This window comes from Anoplopoma fimbria, chromosome 20 (assembly GCF_027596085.1).
Source record: "Anoplopoma fimbria isolate UVic2021 breed Golden Eagle Sablefish chromosome 20, Afim_UVic_2022, whole genome shotgun sequence".
Classification (NCBI taxonomy): Eukaryota; Metazoa; Chordata; class Actinopteri; order Perciformes; family Anoplopomatidae; genus Anoplopoma; species Anoplopoma fimbria.
In genome coordinates this window covers 25,987,477-26,015,227 of record NC_072468.1, presented here as the reverse complement: position 1 = coordinate 26,015,227, position 27,751 = coordinate 25,987,477, and the positions used below count along the sequence as shown (strand labels likewise).

Here is a 27,751-nt window from a genome sequence, read left to right as displayed (position 1 = left end):
CAGAGTCAAACAACCAATAATCAGTTCTACCAGACGGGTGGAGCTCGAGCCATTGGCATGGTGACAGCTCGGACCACTGTCCACCCTGTCCACATGTCAAAGAGGCTCTCAAATGCTCTTGTGCACCTGCAGCCAATGGCAGACCAGGACACTAAATCACATGACCCCGGGGATTCTGAGTATGAGAGTTGAGGGGGGGAATGAGGAGGACGTAGGAGGGCAATAAGCTTTTCTACTCACTAAGTGCTGAGCAGGTGGAGCGGGCAGCTAATCCATCCCATCTCCAGAACACTGCCATTGTTAAAGGAACATTACACCTTTTACTACCAAGATATTCCCAAAAATATGTTGTTTAAAAGGCTTTAAAGGGAGACAAGGCCAGAAAGGAAGTACAGATATTCTTAGTATGTATTTTATTTAAAAGGGGAACAGTTGTTTGCTTTTTTCTTATGATACAGAATTGTTAAGATGTTAATTCTTCTACCAATGACAGGTCAAAGGAGTTATGGTATCATCTTGTTTATCATTGTTGCTTTGTTGACTTTCATCGGAGCAACCTGTTGCACATCACCTGCACCTTTTAGCAACTCGTTCTGTTTCTATATTCCTACTAAATCAACTAATTCTTTCTTAAGGCATGAAGCTGGAAGAATATATATATATCAAACAATATACTATTATTATTAATATAATCAGGGTGCGACAGTATGTAAACACACACACATATACACACACACACATATATATATATATATATATATATATCAAACAATATACTATTATTATTAATATAACAGGGTGTGACAGTATGTAATACACACATATATATATATATTATATATAAATATATATATATATAAATACACATACATATATGTCATAACAACAAGAAGACCAAGACATTGTCATTTTCCAGCTGGGATTCTTATATATATATATATATATATATATATATATATATATATATATATATATATATATATATATATATATATATATATATATATATAAATATATATATTATATATATATATATAATATATATAATATACATTTATATATATATATAAATATATAAATATAAATATATACATTTATGAATATATATACCGTATATAAAAATAAAAATAAATATATATAAATATATATATATATATATATATATATATATATAAATATATATAAATAAATATGTATAAATAAATATACATATATAAATATATATAAATATAATATATATAAATAAATAAATATAAATATATAATATATAAATAAATATATATTTATATATATAAATATAAATATAATATATATAAATATATATAAATATAAATAATATAAATAAATAAATATATATAAATATATAAATATATATAAATAAATATATATAAATATAATATAAATATATATATATAAATATATATATATTTATATATATAAATAAATAAATATAAATCATAACACTCAGAGGATGAGCTGGTGGTCACGTGTCACTGTGACAGCTGTGACGCGTTCCTCTCAGGCTGTGGTCAGCTCGTCCTCTACGATGACGTCACTAACCCCCCCAGTGACGCGTCGCTACAGCTACAGCCTCCCACACGTGCTAATTAGCTTCAAGCTAACTTTAGCTCATCAGCTGGTTAGCCTTCCAAGCTAACTAGCTAACTAGCTAGCTAGCTGGCAAAGGGCAACGTCTCCTCCGTTGTCATGGGCGACAATAAAACGCTCAGGTTCCGTTGCCATGGTTCTCTCACCTTCACGCGCTCGAGCCCGCTCCTACACAGCTGGCGTGCGGCTCCTCGCGCTCACACCTCTCAGCCTCCTGCTCGCAGCCATAGTCCTGGTTGTCATGGCACCGACGCTCAACGGAGCAGGGTGCTAGTGCGCATGACCGGAAGCAGATGGAGTGCTGGGAAAATGAGTTTTTTGAGAACTACAGATTTATTTAACCTTGTAGAAGTGATTATATAACAAAATTAATTGATTTTAGCTATACAACAGTGTCTGAATATACAGCAATAAACTCTATAATATTAAATTATTTTATTTTTATTTTATTATTTTATTAATATATTTATTCCGTCTCATCTTTTATTCAAATTAATTGTTGCAATTAATTGGTTTTTTTTTCTTTCTCATTTTAATTAACGTGTTTAGTTTAAATATATTACACTACTATGATATTATTGATATCAATAAATAGAACTTCAAATTTATTTAACCTTGTAAAAGTGATTATATAACAAAATGAATTGATTTTAGCTACAACAGTGTCTGAATATACAGCAACAAACTCTATAACATTAAATTCTTATAATAATATATATTTTTTATTTTATTATTTTATTTATATATTTATTCCTTCTCATCTTTTATTCAAATTAATTGTTGCAATTATTGTTTTTTTTTTCTTTCTCATTTTAATTAACGTGTTTTTGATACGGTTCCAATCTCAAAGAACAATCCTATATATTTATTACATCATCTGAATATAATTTTTATAATTCTTTCATATAAATGGAAATGAGTCATATATATAATATGTCAATTAGTCATTTATAGCTGCTTATGACAAAAACTAAGCATTTCCTAAGGTATAATGTAGATTAAATGCATCTAAAATATAAGCTTAATATATGACCAATACACATTATATATATTAAAGTAGAACTAAAAATGAAAACTCTGCTTAACAAATGAGAGAAGGAAGGATAAGGATTTGAAATTCATGTACAAGGTAGGTTGTATTTTACACTTTCCTATTAACACATTATAAGTTGCTATATTATTTAATTATATGTTCTGTACTTTTTGTTGAAAAGTTGTGGGCTCGTCCGGGATTTGAACCCGGGACCTCTCGCACCCTAAGCGAGAATCATACCCCTAGACCAACGAGCCACCTGTAGAGAGTCGTTTTACTGCCCATGCCACGTTGCAGGAACATTGTTGTCTTTCTTGCATCTTCACAGAGTTCTCCAGATTCTTTTTCCTGGAGTTTGAACGCCATCTAGAGGAGACTCAACCTCCTGTTGAATCAGGTGATCACAATAACTCTCCACTTAAACTGCAGAAAAAAAGGATTAACTAAAGTTTATTTTATTCTTTCATCAGATACTGTATAAATATATAAATATATATATATACAGTACCAGTCAAAAGATTGGACACACCTTCTCATTCAATGGTTTTTTTCTTTATTATATATATATATATATATATATATATAGATAGATAGATAGATAGATAGATAGATAGATAGTCTGGTACTGTATATATATATATATATATATATATATATATATATATATATATATATATATATATAGATAGATAGATAGATAGATAGATAGATAGAGATAGATAGATAGATAGATAGATAGATAGATCTGGTACTGTATATATATATATATATATATATATATATATATATAAACATGAGATTTTTTAGTTATTGTGGATTTTTTTATTTTTCTTACTTACTTATTTAAAATACTTGTTTGTTTTTTCTACTATGTCTCTTGTTGGCACTATACTCTATGCTGCTGTAATCCTGTAAATGTCCCATAATTCCATTTGGGACTAATAAAGAATATCTTATTATCTACATATATAGAAAAATATAAAAATTATCTTAATAGATAGATAGATAGATAGATAGATAGATAGATATATATACACAGTACCAGTCAAGAGTTTGGACACACCTTCTCATTCAACTACTTTGAAGAATGTAAAATATAAAACATATTCTGGTTTGTTGAGCATTTGTTTGTTTACCACATAATTCCATATGTGTTCCTTCATAGTTTGGATGTCTTCAATATTAATCTACAATGTAGAAAAAAATTAAAAAAAAATAAAAACCATTGAATGAGAAGGTGTGTCCAAACCTTTGACTGGTACTGCATGTTTATAATATGATAAATAAAACTGTTGTATTCATGACTATAATGGGTTGTTGGGATAAACAAGTAGTAATCTTAATATGCAGTAATGTAATGTGAGACTTTATATTGTTCTCATGTATTACAGTATATGAATTAAAGCACGTTGCACTCTTCAAGCACAGGATAGTAAACAATGCACACATGATGGAAGTAATTTACTTCCTGGCAACATGCAAAAAATCCCAGACAGAGAATGGAGTTTATAACCTGTAGAGATTTATTTTTATTTTTATAAAATAACAAAATTGTGCTTGTATAGGAAGAAAATGTGTGTGTATATATATTTTTGTATTTATTAGTTTTATACATTTAGCTGATTGTTGACATGCATATGTGATTAACAATAAGTTCATTATTTAACTTATTTATGTTTAATTTAATTAAAGAATTTAAAAATAAGATAAGATAAGAAAATCCGTTTAATTTAATTTAATGAAAGGGTAGGGCTTTAAAAAGTCTTTCAACTCTTTTATGGAAAGTATAATATTCATTTATTTATTTATTTGGCTGCTTCATATGTTGACTTTACATGTTATTTGTAATTCCTGTTTTGTTTTTTTCTCATTAGTTGTTACATGTTTGAAATAAATCAATCTGGTTCAAGCTAATCTGTCACATCTTTATTACTTAACTTCACATCTTTGGTGAGAAATACTAATAAATGACCAGTTTGTATTCATTTTAAACCATAGTGGGTCTCTTTAGCAAAAAGGGAGGGCTCGTCCGGGATTTGAACCCGGGACCTCTCGCACCCTAAGCGAGAATCATACCCCTAGACCAACGAGCCATGCTCACTTATGCAAAATCACAGATGTCGAATCCCCAAAATGCCACGTTGACCAAACTTCTGTCTCCTCCTGCAGGTTTCCTGGTGGACGGTGGTGGTACTGCAGCCAAAACTGTCACTGGCAGTGTCCCATTGAACTCTACTGCTGCTTATTAATACAGTTAATGATCCCATACAAACAAAAAAGGAAGTTGATGTAAACACCATTGATTCTCATCCTCGTGTATACACACTTTTTACACATAATATTAGTCAAAGTAGTACAAATACAAAAGTCCTGGTACCAAACGTACTTTCTTTATGGGGACTTCCTGCAGAAATATTGGATTTTCTACATGTTTTATATTTATCTGATATCTTGATTTTGATATAGTTATTTCAAACTATGATTTGAGGCATTGTTATTATTATTAATTATTATTATTAATGGTTATATCTAGGTCTGTATCAAAGCCCTTCTTCCTCCTGTTCTAAATGATGTGGATTTGTGGGACGTAGATTTGAGAAACTGTTAAATACAACATTAAGAATAAATAAGCTGAAGGGAATCTATGTTTTCGGTGAATTAAGTGGATGAAACACCTGATAAATAAAAGTAATGATATCGTGTAAATCCTTTTCGACATTTAATAGTCCTGTTCTAGAGGATTGCAACTTGCAAATTGTAAGTTTCTACATTTAACTGCACCTTAAAACACCGTCAAAGAGCTTTCAGGGCTTTTCAGATTTCTGTCCAGTCTGCGTTCACAAAAAGACATTTTATTGTATTTTCAAATCACACACCATCAAAGAAAAAAAAAGAGAGAGAAAGCCATCTGCTTATAAAAATACAACACACCCCGTCTATGCTTTTGGAGATCCCTCCAAAATGCAATAAAACAATATAATACATTTCCATATAACGGCCACATATACAGCATGACATTATACCCCGTTTTATTGATATACTATATTTATATATATATATATTTATGTATTTTAGTCTCCCGGTTCTTTTACATTAACCCAACGATGAGAAAAGGCAACATGCAGGTGATAGCAGCACATTTAAAACACAAAGAACACAACAGAGAGACACTTTACCTTTGAACCTCCCCCAAAGAACAACATAGAAGAGACTGTTAGAGGTAGAGCCCACATTTAAACCACAGAACGAGAAGTTGATTAAATTAAATAGGTCTATTGCTGGGTTTTAATGAGACCATACCATTTAACAATACTTATATATATATATATACTTCTAGATATATTGTAATATTTGCAGCACCTCTTACTTTGGTTACTGTTGTAGTTCTTGCTAATGACCACTAGAGGTCATCTCTAGAATCACTTTATACCTCTTCAACCTGAAACACTGGCACAGAGAACAGCTGATTGTTGAGTCAGTTTTGCAAAGTACACAAATTTAAAAATGCCATGAATGTTTCTAAGAGCAAAGAGCTGCTTTTTCTTCTGTGTGTTTTCAAAAAAAAGAACATTAGGGTCTAAATAAAGCTTCGTAAACATGGCTCTTCAGTGCAAGAACGTGTTCCTACATCCTAAAAATCAAAATGACTGCAATGTTACATTCAAGTGCAGGCTGATTTACCCCGTACAAGAGAACTTAAAGTGCATTTTGACAATCTGAATCCTTCCCCCCCCCTCCTAAAACAAATACTGTGTCTTTTATCATTATGCTGTCACTAAGCAACACAGTTCATTTTCTACTAGGAAATACATTTTCCAAGGTCGTTTATGCACTCTAATACTTCCTAAAGCTCTAATGTTCTGCAGACGCATGTTTTATGACAGATGTTGAGACAGCTCAAAGAAAACAGTGGACGTCTGCTTTTCTGGTGAACAATTATCCCCAAAGTCCAAAAATAATCCTACAATTGTAACAATAATGTGCAAATTATAAAAGATGGAGTAAGAGTTTGTGTGTGTGTGTGTGTGTGTGTGTGTGTGTGTGTGTGTGTGTGTTTGTGTGTGTGTGTGTGTGTGTTTTGGGGTTTATCTCACTTTTGGTTATTCTTTGCGTCATAAAACGACTTAGAGAGAACGTCAGAAACAATTCAAAACACACCAGAGACGGACTGAAGCTTCTGTGTGGACGTTTAAAACAGTTCAGGGGATGTAAAACGTCTTTTAAAAAGTGGAGGTGGGGGGAGGGGGGCCCAAGGTCTGACGGGCCCAAGGCTGCGGGTGGAGTTATAGAACCTTCTGGAGGATGGCGTTGGGCACTTCCAGAGTCTCGTCCTTCACCAGGACGATGTCGTAAGAGTCCATGTATTTGTCGAGCAGCTCTTCCACCTGCAGAGTGAGACGAGAGAGAAACTGTTTCACTCGTAACCCGATACATAAATCCTGCGTGATCGCTACTGCACATGTGCAAACTAGTATGACACATCTGTATCCTACTTCTTCCCCCTGATAACGCTACATTGTAAATAACAAATCTGTGCTAAAGTCGGTAAGAGGAGAGCTAGTTAGCGTTAGCTGTTTGCAGAAGGTGGGCAGCAATAAGATAAGATAAGATAAGAAAATCCGTTATTCGTCCTGCAGCGGGGAACTTTGCAGGATTACAGCAGCAGAGAGGTTAAGTGCAAACAAGAGACATAGTAAAAAACAAGTATTATAAATAAGTAAATAAGTAGTAACACAGTAAAGAATAATAAATAGTAAAAAAACGTGCTGCTTGGCTAAATAACGGAGCTAACAGAAAACGTTAGCGGAGGTTACATAACGATGCGTTCAAGCTCCGTTCAGTAAAAACTCAGCAAAGGTAAATTATAGTGTTATAATGACTTCCGAAATCCAAGATGGCGACTGTCTATGATCCTCCCTGACCTCAGTTTATTGATGATTTCTAAGTTTGTGGACTCAACGGACTTTTTCTGAATGTTTTTTTGAGGATCTTTTCTTCTAGCGTCGCGGTGGTTTCGTACCTTGTCGTTGAGGAAGCCGATCTTGAGGATGTTCTCCACGTTGGGCGCCCCGTCGGCCATGCTGAGGTCCCCCAGAGAGTCGCCCATGAGGATGATGTTGGAGTACTCCTTCACCTGTTTGAAGTACTCGGTGTTCCGCAGGGCGCCGTCGCGCTTGTTGTACACGTGGATCAGCTCGCCTTTGAAACCCTTCAGGACGCCCTGTGAGAGGAAGAGAAGATCCAGCGACCACAGTGATCAGATATAATGTTTCTTCAGACATCGGGCTGAAGAATAACGGTGGAGGACTCACGTTTTCGTCGAAGTCCATGAAGTTGGAGACGACCTTGACGTTGGGGTGGTAGACTCCGGCCTGGCGGATGATCTCCTCCAGGACGTCGCCAAGACCGGCGGAGAAGATGAAGACGGGGACGTCGTGCTGCTGCAGGCGGTCGAAGAACTGCTCATAGCCCTCCCTGAAACCAAGCAGAGAGGACACGTTGGAGAGAGGAGTCAGTTATTCTAGTCATGGTATGTACAATCTAAAAGGACATTTATTTGACAGTATAATATACAAGTTTATGGAAAAAATACAGTGAAATTCTAACATTGGATTATTGCAGAAAATAAACTAAAATGTTTATGATACTTAATCGTTTGTTCATCAAGATAATCTGCACAAATAAACATCACTTTTAGGGTTTTTGAAGCTTGAATGCAACCAGTGGAAAAAGCTAACGCTATGCTATAAAGAAACTACACCACGGTGACATTTAGACACTTTTTTATGAAGCGTAAAAGCTTCTGAATTCAAAAGAGAAACATCTACTGATGTTATATTGTAAAACAAAGTGCTTTAATCTCTTCAGCTTGTTTTAACCACAGACCGTATTTCCGTCATCTGACCAAAAACACATGAGCGGCTTAAGATGAGGTAACCATAACTGCAAGAAAAAATGCTGACTCATTTCCTGTTTTTGGGACTCATTCCTGCAGCTCTTTATTGGTAAACTTGATTAAAGAGCTGAACTTAAAGATAAAAAAATGTAGCATGTTGTTTATGAATGGATGGTAAATGAAAAAAAACCTGTTTTTTTTCTATTTTTGCAACACAATACCCAAACAAATATTAAACAGCGATAGAAATAAATTAATAACTTAGATTAAGGTGTTTAAATCATCCTATTACAGACAAAAACACATCGTACTGTGTTTTGTAAATGACCAATGACTCTTTAGGGTATAAAAAAAGGCCCTGAGCTCCAACCTCCTCACCTCGTGTTTTGAACTTTCTACATGAGAGCATCACCAGCTGCTAAATACCCACAATGCAACAGTAAACTGCACTGACGTACCTGAGTGCAGCGTCAGACTCTCTCACCACCTCGGCCAGTTTGTCTTTCTCCAACCGCTGCTCCACCAGTAACGTGTGAGACTTGAAATACCTGCAAACAAACACAACAAGGTGTGAAGGTATAAACTGTGTAGGAAGAAAAGAGTGAAACATATGAAACGTTTCTGTGTGTGTGTGTGTGTGTGTGTGTGTGTGTGTGTGTGTGTGTGTGTGTGTGTGTGTGTGTGTGTGTCTTACCACTCCACCATGAACGGGTACTTCTCCTCCATGGTGAGGTGAGGGTCGATCTCGATGGGGTAATATTTGTTCTTCAGCTGCAGCAGCTTCGTCCTGCAGTCCTCCGTCACCAGCTTGCAGTTATCGATGATATCTGAACAAAGAAGGAGAACCAGAACATTATGATATATGTTTCAAACAATCAAGAAAACCACGTTGAAATAGGGACATTTGTTATTAAGATACACAAAAGATTTGGTCAGAAGAATAAACCCTAAACTTTAAAGCCATATATGACGGGATAAGTTAGACAAGGGACGTCATGTGATTTAGAAATCACTCCCCTTGTCCGTCTTTCCTGCAGAGCATTCAAACGAGATTAGTGATGTCAAAAATACTCTAATATGATGTCAAAGTCCTCCAAATCACAGAGATGCTGATTCTGAAGTGATTCTAATGTTTGGGTGGAATTTCTTCTTCACAAATTAAGGACGTTGGCAGATTTGCAAGGGATTAAAGATCTCAGACAACCTCAGAAATTCCGAAAAATTACAAAATTACGTCAATATTAGTCCTGTGTGAAGCAGGGGTCATAAACGTGTTTTTTGTGGTTGAACTTACTGTGGCACGTCGGACAGCGTTTGCCGTTGACGGCGAACTTGCTTAACGTCATGTCGAAGTCTGTGATGATCTGAAACGGAGACAAAGAGAACATTTTGTTTACCACAAAGCGAGGAGTTCATCAATCTGACACATCACACTTGGATGCTGGACTTTCATTTCTGTTGCATATCCACATGTGAAAACACAAAGCAGGAAGTAGAAAGTAGCTGTATGTCCAAGATAATATACAAGAGGAGCCTGAAAAAAAGAGTTTTCCTCTTTCTTGTTGTTGCTAAAGGCTTGTGAGCTGCAGTACCACCGGGTGGCGCTGTTTCACCAGAACAGGACTGGGATGTTCTACCTGTAGTTTGGAGGCTCCTCCTTTGATGAGGCCACAGATGATCTGCTCCACCCTCTCGGGGTCCCTCATGTGCACCGTCGTCTTCTCAAACTGAGGCATCTAGACGGAGGGAGAGGAGGGAGGAAGACGGGTTATTATGGTTTATACATCGACTCAGAGGAGAAAACAGCTGCATGAAACAAACACTTCAGCTTTAAGAGACTCCTGAAAGAGAGAGAGCTCTGGTATGAAGAGGAGGAGGACAGCGGGAGAAGAGGAATCTGTGTGGAGAATGTGGGTCGGTTTGGATTGAGGTTAAATTTGAAGTGTGTTTTTGAGGTAAGAACTCTTGACACACTGATGTTGTTCATTCTGGGGTATTTTAACACGCCGTGCACCCCGGTCCGGACACATGCCAATCCTGGAGGAGGCTTCAGGAGTCATGGAACAGCTGATTGTAGGAATCTGTGGGTGTTGCGTAACAGGCTGAGCGGACACACAATCTCTCAGAAACAGTAAGAGAGCTGGTGAACTTCAGCTCTGCTTGTAACGACACCAGTCTGCTTTCAAAACCTCCAATTGCTCCACAAGAGGACGTTTTTTGTGGTGCAAGATGTTATCGTAATGCAAGATAAGAAGAACTGTCCTAGACTGAAGACGTTTCTGACAACTATTTGATGAGTTGATTTAATCAACAGACCTCTAAAACTTCTTTCTCCAGACAAAAGCATTATTTTGAAAAAAATGAGTCGAGTTGATGTTGTTGTTTTTTGTCATGTTCCTCTAGCAGATTTTCTTTTTTGAAGAGCAAAACATCCATACATGCAAACATCGAGCTAAAGATAAAATGATGAATATGAAAAAGGTTTTTCTGATGTACAGTAACAGCGTTGAGAGTTGAGGGCTGCAGGAGAGGCAACAGACACGCTGTGCATATGTTAGAGGTGCACATTGTGCTGAATAATTAAACACACACACACACACACACACACACACACACACACACACACACACACACACACACACACACACACACACACACACACACACACACACACACACACACAGAAACCTCCCCAACCTCAAAACACACCCACACCTTTACCAACACCACCTTCTTACATAACCACCCTCAGGTTTGTAACGCCTCATGAATCACTCTGATCAACAGAAACACGACTCCCAGAACACAAACTAAAAATAAAAACATAGCTGCAGCTCTCCTACTACTCTCTAATAAACATATCACTCACACACACTTATCTCAGCGTGCAAAGAGCTGGAACCACTTCCTAATCTTCATATCTGCTGAGTAAAGACTTTGTAGACGAAGGAAAATCATCAAGCGAGTGTGTTTTCCTCCAACAGAAGGGAAAAACATGAAATACTACTTCACAATCAACAATTAAATACAACAGTACCGTCAAGATCAGAGCTGCAGGGATTTGGATAATTTTTCACGCAAAAATTGCAGAAAATGCTGTTTTTCAGCCTGTCAGATATGCAGATTTCCTGCATTTCTCTTTTATTTAACATTAATCTGAATACTTTTGGTTTTGGAATGACAAAACAAGACATCTAACCTTGGACTTTGAGAAATTGGGAGGGACATTTTTCCCTATTTTATGACGTTTTATAGAACAAACATTTAATGAATTTATCTAGAAAATAAATATTGGCACATTAATTGATAATAAATTGTTAGTTTTTCGCCTAAGTCAAGGCACTAAAAGTGATACTGCCAGATGTGCTGCATAACATTCCTCTGCCTTATTTATATAATATCTATATTATATATTTTGCACAATTTTTACGAGCATGATTTTTTTAGTGAGATCAGGCTACAACTTTACAATCTACCAAAAGGTAAAGAGTTTCAGTAAAAGCATCAATGTCATTATTACAGGCAGCAAATACTGAGGTCAAAGGTCAAAGCATCCTAATAACAAAGGAGGACATTCAGGTGGATTTTGTCACCTTTGTTAGCAAGAATTTGTAGCACTCAATGTTTGTTTTTTACAGTTACTATGAACCAAAAACATCTACAGTCTGGAGTATAGCTGCTTATACACACACACACACACATCCATCCACACACACACATATCCATCCACACAAACACACACATATCCATCCACACACACACACATATCCATCCACACAAACATATCCATCACACACACACACACACACACATCCATCCACACACACACACCCATCCCACACACACACACACACACACACACACACACACCATCACACACACACACATATCCATCCACACACACACACACACACACACACACACACACACACACACACACACACATCCATCTACACACACATATCCATCACACACACACACACACACACACACATATCCATCCACGCACACACACACACACACACACTAACTTACTGTGGGTCTGTTGTGTCAGCTAAAACGAGAGCGAGGGAAAGCCTATGTGGCTGCAGAGGGTTTTTATATCTCCAGCAGCAGCCGGGGAGGGGGGGGCGTCACCCAACGTGACTCCTCCCCCTTTTACAGAGCAGCTCAAACGCCACTAAATGTTTCATTTAGAATAATAAAGATATTATTACAAAAATAAAACATTGTTTATTGAGAGTTGGGTTTAAAAAAGACATAATTCCAGTTCCTCATGAAGAATCTAAAGTTGTGTTTGATGGAAGAACTTCTGGTCTTTTTGTATTTAATTAAATCAAATGGTATGTTTGATGTTAATCTGCATTTTTAAATGTAACTTTATATGCTTCATTTACAAAAAATGTGCTAAAAGTCATTCTAGGATACTCTGCCCTGGGTCTAATACTACTTTTGCCAAGCTATATTGGAATTTTAAGATTTTTAAATATTAAATGGAAGTCATTTTGGAAATTGAATTAGAAATATTTGGTTTCAGCAACAAAACTGAAGAGGTTTTTGTTTTAAAATGATACACTTAATTTACCTGTTAACCAGCTGCTTTCAAGATTCAGATGGAAAATGTGAGGCATATATTTTATGGATGTCTATATATTGAATTATTAGATATAGAATGTTTTTTTTAAGATGCTGACTGGTTCAGTAAATAATTTACACAAAAAGATAAATTATATTGTTTATGATAATGACACTGATTGTAAAAGACGCTTTCGTTTTATATGGAATGAAATCAGACACTATATTGAAATAAACTGAAGAATATTAAAGAAATACAACATTTTATTTCCTGTTGAATATCATTGTATGACTTAAACATCATATAATAAAGAATTTGCACATATACACACACAAATACACACAGACAATTTTAGCTGACCCATGTCACACACACACACACACACACACACACACACACACACACACACACACAGTATAAATAGACGTGGAATGGGGCCAGTGGAGGTAAAAGCGACATTTGTAACCTACCCTTCATCCACTAATGTGACCTTTGACCCCATGAAAAGAAAACCCTTTAAAAAGAAAAAAAAAAAATCAATAAGAGGGTCGACTTGCTTTCAGCACTGCTACTGCTGAGCACACACATTTCAAACACACACACGTACAACACACACGCACGCACAAACACACGCACGCAGAAGGTCACGAGGGTCAAGGTTCAACGTGAGCGTCAGGCTGTTTGGTCCAACAATGGTCGGTGTGTGTGTGTGTGTGTGTGTGTGTGTGTGTGTGTGTGTGTGTGTGTGTGTGTGTGTGTGTGTGTGTGTGTGTAATGCTCATCTTTCTGCTGCTGCTTCAATACGCAGATGTACACACAATTAAATGTCTTTATAAATTTACAGATTTAAGTTTGACTTTGTAATTTAAAAAGATAAAAATAAAGACTTTCTTTCTTTTGACAAATGAAAAGTTACATTTATTATCAATAAAACACAATCTGTCTTTAAAATATAAACACACTCAGCAGGTTTGCAGCTTTTAACCTGGTCTGCTATGGCCAGTAGCGTACGGTGGCTAATGCTAGCTAATGCTAGCAAACATTACTGAGTCAGTTCACTGGCTTTGTGACTCTTCTCTACCGGTGCTACTGTTACGCTACATTGTAGCATTCTGCATTGACTTGTAATTGTTACTTGTCGCCAAAGTTCACGCTGTACCCAAAACGCAACAATGTGCTTGAACAGCATGGTTTCAACTTCCCGACAGTGATGGGAACACACTATGTGCAACGCCTCATTAAGGAAAGGAAACCAAATGGAAGCTTTAAAATGTGATTTTTGTCAAAATCAATACATTCTACATGTCTCCGCTAAATAGTTTGACATGGAGCCTGATTTCTTTCTTTAACAATTGTGGGCACTTGGAAAAATGTTATATAGCTTCCAGTGTGTTCCAATTCTTGTTAAATTATGTTATTATTAAATTATCAAAGAAAGTCAACGTTTTTTTGTCATTATAACTGTGTTATACTGCAAAAAAAACTTACCCCAAAACTACTCTGGGGTTCAGAGGGTTAAGAATAAGTTTCATTAGGATTTTATCTACAATTTTACAGTTCATAAAACCACTTATTGTTCTCTAATTACAACAGTAAAGAGCCTTTTTGAAGGACTTTGGCTACAAGATTTATATTGAGAGGTTCATGTAGTTCATGTTTTCAAGAACTTGATGAACCTGATCAGTGATAGGAGGAGATATCTGTGCAACATTTGAACCTTTATGCAACACTGACGCTTCTTTTCCGGCTCAGTTACTTTACTGAACAAGTCAACCAGATTGTTGGTGTCGTTGTGGCGACGGCGAAGACGAGACCACCTCGTCCTCCTCCGGCCTCGAGTGCCTCGCATACCACGACTCACAAAAAACTAGGTCACCGCTCTCTGATTACGCTTCACCACAACAACAGAACACAACCCGGCTGAACCCAGAGAGGAAACCCTGTGCAATCTTTTATTCCTTGTCTTTGCATTTTTGCATTTGAACATGTAGAACCACCAGGCAAAGCGTTCCAAACACCTGCAGCTTAGAATGAAGAGCAGGTGATCGCTCCGAGGCATCAACATACTGTGCAAGAAAACAAGAGCAGGTCCAAACCCGTCGTGACTGAACCACCAACAGCGGTGGTTGTTTTTAAATCGCCTGGAGCTGTTTCACAAACTGCTGGGAGGATTATCAGTGGGGCGTCTGGAGTTTCATGCAAGATTTGGATTTGTTTTTGTAGTACATGAATGTAGCTCAGACCTCAGTGTAATGAGACGCACTGCAGGGCATTTTGTTTTTAAAGGCATCTGCTGAGATCAGCTTTAAATTCCTCTGTTTTCTCTCAAATATATTTTGAAAATCAGAGCCGACTGAGAACAGACTGCATCAGACTCAGAAACATTTGGGTTCAACCTTGACCTCCTGCTTGTCATGCAGTTTTCATATTTCATGTTCTGCAAAGTCTCTTCTCCAAACAAAACTAAAAAACAAATCGAAACCTAAACCAAATATGTACAAATGAAGCAGAGCCACAACATGTTCTGCTCAATAAAAAGGTGCAATTAAGTCACCGCTCAATATTATTGTTAGGGCAACACCTTAAGTGATTAAGTCACATGTCACATTAGCATTGTTGTGGCTTAATTATTGCCTCTGCGTGGGAGAGCTGCTCTGATAATAACAGTGTGGATGTCAATATTACGACACAGAGGAGAAGATGAAAGATCCAAATAGGGAGGTGAGGAGGTAAGGAGGGAGGATTAAAGGTTGTTTGTTGAAGGTGGTGTATGAGTTCATAATGTAACACTAAAGTTTTACATAAGTTCTTGTTTGAATATTACTTTGCATGTTTCTGCAGAACTCACTCACACAGAACGACGACTGTTCAGACTCTTCTAACAGCCGTCAAATTGCCTGTTCAACCTTTTTTTTCCCAGCATTCCTCTGGATCCCCGCCCTCATCTACACGGAGGTGAGCAAAAGGTTACGGACAGCAGTGGTAACCGGTCACTTTAGTATTTACTTTATAATAAGACTGAGGAAGAAGAGTAATCATAAAAGATCCGGTGTTCATACATACTCTTAGTTTTGATTTTTTTTTTTATTAATTACATCTGTCTTCTAACATAATTTTAGTTTTCGGCTGACACACAGGCGGCTGTAGCGCTCCGATATCGTATGTGTGTTTTTTTAATCATTAATATCCAGATCAAGCTCATAGATTGTGTATCTGAAAGGGAATCGAGAGAAAAGACGGATGGAGAAACATTATGAGAGTGTGGTCGAGCAAAGTAACGTTAATGACTGAGGATATTTTCGGTAAATGCGACCTCTGGTAAAGCTTTGTGCTGCTGTGACCCAGCCTTGACCTCCGGGGGTCAAAGGTCATCAGGGACAAAGTGCAGAGCCCCTTGACAGCTGACAGTTCATGAGCTGTGGACAAAAACTGAGTGATGACTGACCCAAGTTTTAACGAGACAAACAACTGTACTACTACTGCTAGTACTACTGCTAGTACTAGTACTGCTGCTAGTACTACTGCTGCTAGTACTACTACTGCTGCTAGTACTACTGCTGCTAGTACTACTACTGCGAGTACTACTACTGCTGCGAGTACTACTACTGCTAGTACTACTACTGCTAGTACTACTACTGCTAGTACTACTACTACTGCTAGTACTACTACTGCTAGTACTACTACTACTGCTAGTACTCCTACTGCGAGTACTACCTCTTCAATTAATGCTACTGCAACTTTTGCAACTACTACTTTATTCGTAACTCTTCAAATCTCTTACTACTACTAATACTTCTGATCTTACTGCAACCACTACTAGTCCTACTTCAACTAGTACAACTACTACTACTGATGACACTAATACTTCTGATCCTTACCCTACTGCAACTTCTACTAGTATCAAAGCAACAAAACTTTCCTATTAGTACTGTTACAAATCTTTTACTACTACTGTTACTACTACTACTGATCTTATAACTACTTTTGATACCACTACAACTACTATTACTATTACTGCTGGTCTTAGCCCTACTACTGATACTTTGCAACTTTGACTACCACTAATACTTCTCCGAGTATCAGTTATACTACAACTACTAATTCAAACTTCTGCTACTACTGACAGTGGTAGTGGACCATGAGAAGGAATGAAAGTGGTATTTACAGCATCAGCTCCTCTGTAAATGATCAGTACAGACGGGGAGAACGTTTCCTATCAGCCACATAGAGATAAATGCAAACACAAGTTCTCATCACCAGTCCAAACAACAGCCATCTTTGGGACACGTTAAAGTACGTGAACGCCTCCGAGCTGAAACCAGACGTCAATCAAAACCTCATTAATTTTCTGGCACACAGGGTTATGTTTCGACATGCCTGAGTGTTATTAATGTTCCACACAGTAACTCATTTTTGCATTAAAGGCTTGTCATAAGTTCCCACACTGGAAACGGCTTTTTGAACATCATGGTGACAGCCATCTGTTGCTGCTGATAAAGCAGCATGGCCTGGAGAAAAAGTGCCTGTCATGGCAGAAAGAGGCTGAATCCATATCATTTTGGAGCTGATCCGAATAAGGAGGTTGATGCATGCATTACTTTTCATTTATGGAAACAGCGTTGGTGGATATCTGCGCTCTCCGAGTGCACTTCCAGTGTCGTTGCTGTCCACATCCGTTTCTACGACTTTTTCCTTTTTGATCACGGTCAAAAGAAATGCTGTTACTACTGACTGAGTGACAAAAACAAAATCCTTTAATCAAAATTATAATGCATGTCCTCATCCAAGGTATCGTGCTCTGAGAGATTTTGGTGAAATTGGATTTTTATATTTGCACAAGAGAAGTGTGAATCAAAATAACTTGTGGCCAATAATATTGAATAATTGCCAGACCCTAATCAACTTAATAAAATAGAGAAAAACTAATCATTTCCACTACTTCTGTGGACGATCAGGGACACAAAACAGCACTGAGTCGGCATTCTGTCGTTCTCATTTTTTTCCTTCTAACTTATAAATCGAACAAAGTCGACATCAACCCAAGAAATGTATTTGTTGTTCTGCATGTTAAACTATAACACTATATTGTGTGAAAACAATAAAACCATATCATCTGTCAGAAACTTTACAGGCATCCCACTGATCACATTAGAGAAACTACTGTATTTATATATAGCAAACCCTAAATACTCATATGTTGCTTCGGTCTTATTGTCTCTCCTCCTTTACACAAATAAACATCGGTGGTGCTGATTCCTGGAATGCAGCAACATAAAAAAAATCCATCTCATCCTCCAAATAAACCCCAGACTTTGCAGATTAACTGTGGCTCTGTTCTGCCCTCCAGAGGTCAATAAGGTGAGACACACTGAGGCAGGTTTCTTCCTCACCTAACGCAGCAAGAACCCTTTTTCCCAGCAGCCATGTCGGCTTGACGGAGCAGGAAAACCACTGGTATGACTGAAACCATTACTAACGGCTGGATTAAATCATTGTGCCTGTCGGCTCACTGCCATGACTATCGGAGACACTTAAAGGGACTGAGTCATCAATGATGAGTCAGAGCATTTACAGAGGCTAAGTGATAAAGGGTTTAACTTCACACCAGTTCATGTAAAAATTAAAAATAGCACCAGTAGACGTTAACAAGCTAGCTACATAAATGTGGAATTTACTATCACAGGACAGCAGGCTTCAAACTCCAGTGTTAACAAACCTGTTTCATTATTAGACGGTCAGAAGAAGTGATGTAATATAAAGAGCGATAAGTCTGCTTTGGGCGGGTTGGCAACCGAGGATGGATGGGTCAAACAAACACAGGACTTTCATCCAGGAGGCCGCTGTTCTTTTCTAGTGTGAAATCAAGTAAACGTTACTTATTTTTACTGTTTTGTTATGTAACTACTGCATTTTACTAACGGCAATTACATAACATGCATAGTTATTTTACATAACAAACAGACCTCCCTAAACCCAAAACCACATATTTTTCTGAGCCTAACCCAGAGATTTTGTTGCCTAAACCTAACCAAGTAGTTTTAGTGTGTAAGTAAACCTAACAAACTAAGTAAACATGCGTTAAAAGTTTATTTTGAAAAGGCGCTATGCATGTAACGAGCGAAAACTGTAGGATTTCCTGTGAACATGGGAGTTTATTTTGAAAAGGCGCTATGCATTCAGCTCGCCGAAGAGACTCAAAGTTTGAGTGTGAGAATGTGGAATCCTGTTGACTTAATGTGAATCCTTCCAGATGACAGCATCAGATAGAGAACACATATGTTAATGTTTCCTCACAAATCATTCCTCAGCTTCACGGCTAAAACTCTCATCCAATACTTAGTTTAAACAACAAAAACACGCTCACAAGAACTCCAAGAGATGATTAGCTAAAAACAGGCCTTATGAACTAGATCAGGCCTCATGTACGACACAAACATGTAAAACTGGTCCACATGAGCAAGACACCGAACCAAAGGTTGCTCCTGATGTACGAGCAACGGGGAGAAAAATGGAAGTTGCTCTGGACAAAAGCGTCTCTCAAATGAAGAAATGTAAAGATAGGTTTATGTTCTCATACATGTATGATTACTACTAACATTTAGATCATAACGTGTTTAGGGTTTCAACATCGACGGGAAAAGTTCAATTAAGAACAAGCTCTACAAATACAAACAAATACTTTACGTCCGGTGTGCTGGCTGTGTTTTGAAAAGACTTCTCTGGTTGAATGAAGAGTGTCTCATATAAGTTGTTTCAGTTTCAGGACTTTTTTGTGATTTCTTCTGACATCTTTAGTGTTCCATTTGAAAGTCTCTGCATTTCAAAGTGTGTTCACAAGTGTGTAACAAACCAGCAGGAACCAGTAAGTGGCTTTGAGGGAATTAGGAAAAGAATGTGCTTTGTGCTTTGTTTTTTCTGCAATGCCCAAGTATTTCTGAAATGACACAGCTGGGTTTTTGGGAGTCTAAGCGACAAAACTCACTCTGTAGAGGAATGTCCCCGTAAAGATTCAACACAGGACATAAAATGGAAGTCTGACTGAGTTTTCTGTCGTCCAGTTTTAGACTCAGAGCGGATGTTTGTGCTTCTGTAGAATGAGGCATCATCAGAAGCAGATGGTCAAAAGTTTCCATGTTGAAGGTCGGACAGGAAACAAGTTTAGTGTCTCAATCCAGTAGCCGGAGTGGCTACTAAAACGTCTAATGCAAAAGAAACAATCAGAGCAAACAAAAGGCGGATGGCTGCCTTTGTTGCTGTGTCATTTTAGAGACTTTGACTCAAATAACACTCTTTTTCATGCACTGCTTTGTTCTTTCACAACGCAACTAAATCTGGTTCCTGAACACAAATAAATCAACCTTACTGTGTTTTTTCAGCTCTGTTAATAAAACTAAATCACATCGACAGGGAAAGAAGAAGCGACGGATATCTGAGGAGTGTCGTGAGATCTTCACCTGCTCACTCTGTTGTTAATAAATATATCGATGTCAGCTGATGGGTTGAGCCTGTTGTTTAAAGCTAGAACACGATCACAAATCTACTCCGAGATGCATCACGAAGTGCACAGTTTTGTGTTTCGTGTGTTTGGCCTCTCGGGTTATTTTGATATTTTTCAAAGCTTCTTTTTCACAAACTTGGCAGTAAAAGGTTTCAGTTCCTAAATCTGCAATGATGCAAACAACGAGATGTAAAGAAGTTAAAGTAGCCTCAAACCTGCATTTATGGGCAGAATGCTAAGAAAAGGAAATATTTTACATGAACAGAAGAGATTATAAGGGGTGTGAGTCATGAAAAACAACACAAAGGTGCTTCTCAAATGGAGAAGTTCTCGGCTTAATGTACTGTTAAAGTTGACATAAACCAAAGATGCAGCTGTAAAACAAAGCATCACACTGTCAGAGCGTGGAGAGACGGCGCTGATAAAAGCACGTTTATGATGACATAATGACAGGAGGTTCTACCTTCCAGGGAAATGAGAAGCAATAAAACCATAAATGTCAGTCTGCAGACAGAATATTTGACTGCTGTGGTGGCCACTTTGACAATCCTATCATCTGTTTGTCCTACAGATGATGAATTTGGGAGAATTCCTCTCAGGTAAATGAGCTTGTGTTTGTCTTTGTTGAGCAAACAAAGCCTGCACATAAGAACCTGTACAGGTGGGGCCAAATAATTAAGACATGAATCTTATAGATGTAGAGATACGTTGTACGGAAACGCCCTGGAACGCCTGAATACACAAAGTCCAAATATCTTCTATAAGCCCTGAGGCAGATATAAGAAACTACTTCATGAGAAAATAAAAATGTGTACTTTTAAACGGTTTCATTTATAGTTAGTTTATATATATATATATATATATATATATATATATATATATATATATATATATATATATATATATATATAAGGTATATAATATAATATAATATAATAATAGAGAAATGCAACTGGTTATCCGTCACTAGTGCACAGGTTCAAAGAGTCTGCAAACATACAAATTTTGGATAAAAAAAGGCTTCTGTAAACATGAGATTTGCAAGTAAGATTAGGTAAGAATATTTTATATATATATATATATATATATATATATATATATATATTATATATTATTTTAAAAAATTCACAGAACAAGTGTAGTACAGTATTTATTTTTCTTTCTTTTAGACATAAATCCTTACATGGGAATTTGAGGGTTGGTGTTTGAAGTTGAATAGAAATGAAATAACTGACTTTGTAAAGACTTATTTCATTATTTATAAATATATTGAAAATTGTTGAGAAAATGCAAAAGGTTATCCCTTATGTTTGCACATGTTCAAAGAGTTTGTAAAGATATACACATTTTGAAAAAAAAGCTTCTGTAAACATGAGATTTCTTTTATAGTTATTGTGGATTTTTTATTTTTCTTACTTACTTATTTAAAATACTTGTTTGTTTTTTCTACCATGTACCTCGTTGGCACTATACTCTATGCTGCTGTAATCCTGTAAAGGATTATCTTATCTTATATATACACACATGTACAGTACCAGTCAAAAGTGTGTTCACACCTTCTCATTCAACTACTTTGAAGAATCTAAAATATAAAACATATTCTGGTTTGTTGAGCATTTGTTTGTTTACCACATAATTCCATTTGTGTTCCTTCATAGTTTGGATGTCTTCAATATTAATCTACAATGTAGAAAAAAATAAAATAAAATAAAGAAAAACCATTGAATGAGAAGGTGTGTCCAAACTTTTGACTGGTACTGTATATATATATATATATATATATATAATACATTAATTTATTTATTTATTTTTAATTTATTTTAATTAGAGGTGGCAAATTTCACAGAACAATGGTTTTTCTTTATTTTAATTTGTTTCTACATTGTAGATTAATATTGAAGACATCCAAACTATGAAGGAACACATACACATTTATATTTTAGATTCTTCAAAGTAGTTGAATGAGAAGGTGTGTCCAAACTTTTGGTACTGTATATATATATATATATATATTTATTTATACATTTATTTTAATTAGAGGTGCCAAAGTGTAGTACTGTATTTCTTTTTCTTTCTTTTAGACAAGCCTGTACTGAGACAAACATCTTTTGACATTTGACCTTTTGACCCTATTTGTCTGCAGCTTTTTTGGAATGTTTCTGGTTCCAGTCGGACAGGTTAGGAAGCTGGACAGCCTGTGCTGCTGCAGTTTGCATAACCTCCATGCTGCCTGCTCAACACTGGACCACAGCCCGACTCTGTTCCCAGTTCAGTGGACTGGTCAGCAGAGACAGGGAGGCCCAGCTGCTGTCAGAACCTTCTGGGGCCTTCACAATAAAAGCTGCTGCTCTTTCTGTGATGACCTCTAAAAAAAAAAACAGCTGCTGCTTTAGTGGAGCATTCGCGCATGCGCAGAGCATCATGCGGGTCCAGTCCTGCCAAGCCATCAACAATAACAGCGCCACATTTCCGGGTTGGTTTTTCAGAATAAAAGTGCACAAGTCCAGTAGGTGTTGTTAGATATTAGAAACTCCTTGATGAGAAAATAAATATACAGTACCAGTCTATAGTTTGGACACACCTTCTCATTCAACTACTTTTAAGAAACTAAAATATAACATATTATAGAATATATACATACACATATATTCATGTGTATATATATATATATATATATATATATATATATAATATTTTATATTTTAGTTTCTTCAAATATGAATGAATATGTGTCCAAACTATAGACTGGTACTATATATTTATTTTCTCATATATATATATATATATATATATAGTACCAGTCAAAAGTACCAGTCAAAAGTGTGTTCACACCTTCTCATTCAACGACTTTGAAGAATGTAAAATATAAAACATATTCTGGTTTGTTGAGCATTTGTTTGTTTACCACATAATTCCACATGTGTTCCTTCATAGTTTGGATGTCTTCAATATTAATCTACAATGTAGAAAAAATTAAAATAAAGAAAAACCATTGAATGAGAAGGTGTGTCCAAACCTTTGACTGGTACTGTATATTAGTTCTGTTTTGTTAAACTACATTAATCCTCACATGGGTATTTGAGGGTTGGTGTTTAAGATAAGATAAAATAAGATAATCCTTTATTAGTCCCACAGCGGGGAAATGTACAGGATTACAGCAGCATAGAGTATAGTGCCAACAAGAGACATAGTAAAAGAAAAACAAGATAAAAGAAAATAACAAACAAGTATTATAAATAAGCAATAAAAACAGTAAAGAATCCACAATTACTGAAACATTATATGTACAAACAGAAAAACTATTATAACTATAATAACTATAATTTTAAAGACTTATTTCATAATTAGTAAACTATAAAATATATATATATATATATATAAGTACAACAGTCATACTGATGTATTTAATTACTTATTTATTCTGTAATATAGTGTTAAAATCCTGCTAAATTCCTGAATATTTAATACTATTCCTTAAAAACATCTACCAGATAAAAAAGCATATTTCCACATATATCATGGCACAATTAAATGTTAAACTGATATGTAAAGTAGTCACAGAAAAAAAAAAAAGTACTTTGAAGGTGAAAACGACCCCACTTCCGGTTATATCATCGCGTTCGCATTGACGTATCGCGAGATTTCATGATTTTACTCGTTTTTTGCTTGTTTTTCTCACTCACCATCTCTATGATCCGCGTTTTCTTCCCCGCTCGCTTCTTCTTGGCCACGATGTACTGGGCCAGAACCACGCCGCCGAGCAGCGCGCAGACGCTGGCGCTGGCCGCGGCCCCGACCTTCACCACGGCCGTCCTGTCCATGAGGCCCCGCCGTCTGACGAGAGTTCAGCGGAGCCGTCGACACGCTGCTTCCGACCGGAACACAGATCCTCTATGCGGAGCCGGCGGAGCGGACCTCCCACTCCGTCCGTGTATATATTATTTATTATACATACCATCAAAGGTTTATATATATATGAATATATATATATGAATATATATACATATATATATATATATATATATATATATATATATATATATATATATATATATATATATATATATATATATATATGAATATATATGAATAAATATATATATATATATATATATATATATATATATACAGTACCAGACAAAGGTTTATATATATATATATATATATATATATATGAATATATATACATACACATATGTGTATATATATATATATATATATATATATACATACCAGTCAATATGTATATATATATATATATATAATATATATATGAATATATATACATACACATATATATATATATATATATATATATGAATATATATACATACACATATTTATTATACAGTACCAGTCAAAGGTTTATATATATATATATATATATATATATATATATATACATATATATATATATATATATATATATATATATACAGTACCAGTCAAAGGTTTATATATCTATATGAATAAATATATATATGAATATATATACATACACATTATATTTATTATACAGTACCAGTCAAAAGTTTGGACACACCTTCTCATTCAATGGTTTTTCTTTTATTTTTTTCTACATTGTAGATTAATATTGAAGACATCCAAACTATGAAGGAACACATATGGAATTATGTGGTAAACAAACAAATGCTCAACAAACCAGAATATGTTTTATATTTTTAGATTCTTCAAAGTAGTTGAATGAGAAGGTTTGTCCAAACTTTTGACTGGTACTGTATGTATATACATATATATACACAGATATATATATATACATACATATATATATATACATATATATTTTCTTTAAAATACCGAGTGAAGCATCTTCAACAGACGATCTTTGTCAACTGTTATCAGCTGGTTCTCTGCCTCTGACGTCACTGGCTGGTCTCTTTAGAAGATGAGAAAAATGTCCAAAAATGACCCTTAAACCATCAAATTATCCATATTTTTTTATATTTTAATGTATGATCATTATGTCAACAAAGAGATGATGGATGAAAACAGGGGCTGAGGTTCTTGCTCAAGGACACTTTGTTGCTTTGGAAAATGAACCTTTAACCTGTTGAAGACCACCAGCATTAACGCACACACAGACCCTTGAATGTGTGTGCAGCTTTGAACAGTTTACAGACATCACACACACACTGGAGAAGTCAGAGTAAAAGTATTGATATTTATTGTAATAACCGCAATCATGCTGTTTGACACGAGACATACAGACTATTGTAAAAGCAGAATATATGAGTCATGTTACGAGGCAACCAGAGAGGAAATCTAAAGCCTAGAAGAGCGTGTGTGTGTGTGTGTGTGTGTGTGTGTGTGTTGTGTGTGTTAGTGTGTGAGGGCTGGGACGGCTGGTCTTGTGACCGGCCTGCAGCAGGGAGGCAGTGCTGGAATGTGTTACAAGTGGAGTCAATACGCAAACACAAAAGGCTCCACTGTCTGGAAATAAATAGCAGCAGCGTCTCCGAGCCACACGTCACATGACGGGAGCGAGTTCCTCCAGTACGGACAAGGTTTTTTTTTTTTTTATTCGAAACATCTTGTTATTTTTCTAAAACAAACAATAACCTTCCCTTACGTTCTGGTTACAGATTGATAATTAATAAACAAATGAAATGTTGAGATCCTGACTTATTGGGGGAAAAAACAAGCTGAATATGTCTGAAGCTCCGACCACAGTGTAGTCCTCATCATCATCAGAAGTGTGTGTGTGTGTGTGTGTGTGTGTGTGTGTGTGTGTGTGTGTGTGTGTGTGTGTGTGTGTGTGTGTTGATAGCAGCTACTCCACAGGCCGAATGTCCTTGCCCTCCTCCAGCTTCCTCAGGGTCTCGTCCCACTGGGTGAACTGCTTAGACAGCAGGAACATCTGCCGGTCAGAGGTCAGAGGTCAGTTTATGTTCACAAGAGGACAGGGAGATACCGAATGTTTTTATTTATGTGACATCTAGAACAGTTTTTGTGGAAAAATACTTAAAATAAAGATAAAGGTGTACCATTTTGTTGTATTCCTCAAAAAGCTTCTTCACTTCCAGGGCCTGAGCTTCAGTTTGGTCCTGTAGAGGAGACAAACATTGGGTCAACAGATGAAACACAGAGAGACACAATGAGGCTGATGGAGACAGAGGAAGGGGGGGGGGTTTACCTGCTCTTTGATGTGGATCTGTGACAGACGCTGGAGCTTGGTGGCGTGTTCTGGTACATCTGTAGGAAACACAAACACAGAGCTAACACAGGCCTGATGGGATGAACACAAAACCTCACATTACCAAATACAAAGGCTGGAAATTCATTTTTTAAATAAACGGTTACATTATTTACGCTCTTAAGCATGACATAATGTTCAAACAGGGACTATAGCATGCTGTCAGGGACACGTGTGAAGCCGGAGAAACACAGATCCAGTATGTTTTCAAACAAATAAAGGCTAAAAACAATGGTTATTGGAAAAGAAAGAATTACAGTCCATTAATAAAACTAGCCTAAAACCACATAAACTAGAAGTCACAATGAATGAAACGCTGCTAATAAGAACAGCAGGATGTGCTTTGTGAAAACAGTAAATAAGTGGTATTAACAGCATTTCTGTTGTGTAAGAGATTTGAAAAAAATAAAGTATTAAAAGGTGGCTGATACTGAAAGTAGTGGCGTCAGTATTTTGGATACAAAAAAGCAACATAAAATAAGATGAACAGAACTTTTCCTTTTTACATTTTCAAGATTTAAATTTCACACAAAACTACACATAATGATAGATTTTAGCAGCAGACTTTAGAGTCCTGGATCCCAGACCTCCTTCCAGCAAAATAAAGACATTATTTGATAGATTTAGCTTTAATAATAAAAACTAGACAAACTCACCTCTGATGTAGTTGCTGTCCAGCAGCGGCTGCATGTTGCTGACCTGCTCCAGCAAAGCAGCCTGGGAAAGCAGGAAGTCCTCCTCTGTGAGCAGAGAACACAAAACAGCATCACAGTGAGTTTCTCAACAATAAATATAAATCTTTATGTGATAACTTACATAAATTAATAATAAATGCCTATATAAAGCAACTATATGATATAAACTTGATTGCAGTTGTATATAGAACTTATTTTCGTTTGATTTATCCATTACAGGGTCCTCCTGGT

General features: G+C 36.2%; 3 protein-coding genes and 2 non-coding genes across 7 annotated transcripts in view; all 5 read right to left on the bottom strand.

Moving 5' to 3' along the window:
* The window catches only part of bbs9 (Bardet-Biedl syndrome 9), a 168,496-nt gene extending 166,653 nt beyond the window's left edge, over window positions 1–1,843 (bottom strand). For both annotated transcript variants that reach the window (XM_054621257.1, XM_054621258.1), the window contains exon 1: window positions 1,755–1,843. The gene's annotated coding sequence lies outside the window, so the exon portion shown is untranslated. The remainder of the gene's footprint in view (window positions 1–1,754) is intronic.
* A 983-nt stretch (window positions 1,844–2,826) lies between these two features.
* trnap-agg (transfer RNA proline (anticodon AGG)) lies at window positions 2,827–2,898 on the bottom strand. Its single transcript has one exon. It is a non-coding gene; the product is annotated as a tRNA-Pro (tRNA).
* A 1,764-nt stretch (window positions 2,899–4,662) lies between these two features.
* Window positions 4,663–4,734, bottom strand: trnap-agg (transfer RNA proline (anticodon AGG)). Its single transcript has one exon. It is a non-coding gene; the product is annotated as a tRNA-Pro (tRNA).
* A 491-nt stretch (window positions 4,735–5,225) lies between these two features.
* Window positions 5,226–24,517, bottom strand: nt5c3a (5'-nucleotidase, cytosolic IIIA). 2 transcript variants are annotated; one of them, XM_054621320.1, is made up of 8 exons: window positions 24,295–24,517; window positions 10,175–10,273; window positions 9,832–9,901; window positions 9,232–9,364; window positions 8,996–9,085; window positions 7,954–8,116; window positions 7,662–7,862; window positions 5,226–7,026 (listed from the first exon to the last, which is right to left on the bottom strand). In XM_054621320.1, the coding sequence occupies exons 1-8, from the start codon at window positions 24,430–24,432 to the stop codon at window positions 6,925–6,927; spliced, it is 996 nt and encodes a 331-aa protein (XP_054477295.1). In that variant the 5' UTR covers window positions 24,433–24,517; the 3' UTR covers window positions 5,226–6,924. The 2 variants fall into 2 exon arrangements, with proteins under 2 accessions (XP_054477295.1, XP_054477296.1); XM_054621321.1 differs by lacking the exon at window positions 24,295–24,517 and adding an exon at window positions 12,573–12,599.
* Window positions 24,518–25,597: 1,080 nt separating this feature from the next.
* The window catches only part of dctn3 (dynactin 3 (p22)), a 4,884-nt gene continuing 2,730 nt past the window's right edge, over window positions 25,598–27,751 (bottom strand). The window contains exons 4-7 of the mRNA XM_054621885.1: window positions 27,482–27,565; window positions 26,766–26,824; window positions 26,617–26,676; window positions 25,598–26,489 (exon numbers count right to left, since the gene is read on the bottom strand). Coding sequence (XP_054477860.1) covers window positions 26,403–26,489; window positions 26,617–26,676; window positions 26,766–26,824; window positions 27,482–27,565 — 290 coding nt within the window. The 3' untranslated portion in view covers window positions 25,598–26,402. The remainder of the gene's footprint in view (window positions 26,490–26,616; window positions 26,677–26,765; window positions 26,825–27,481; window positions 27,566–27,751) is intronic.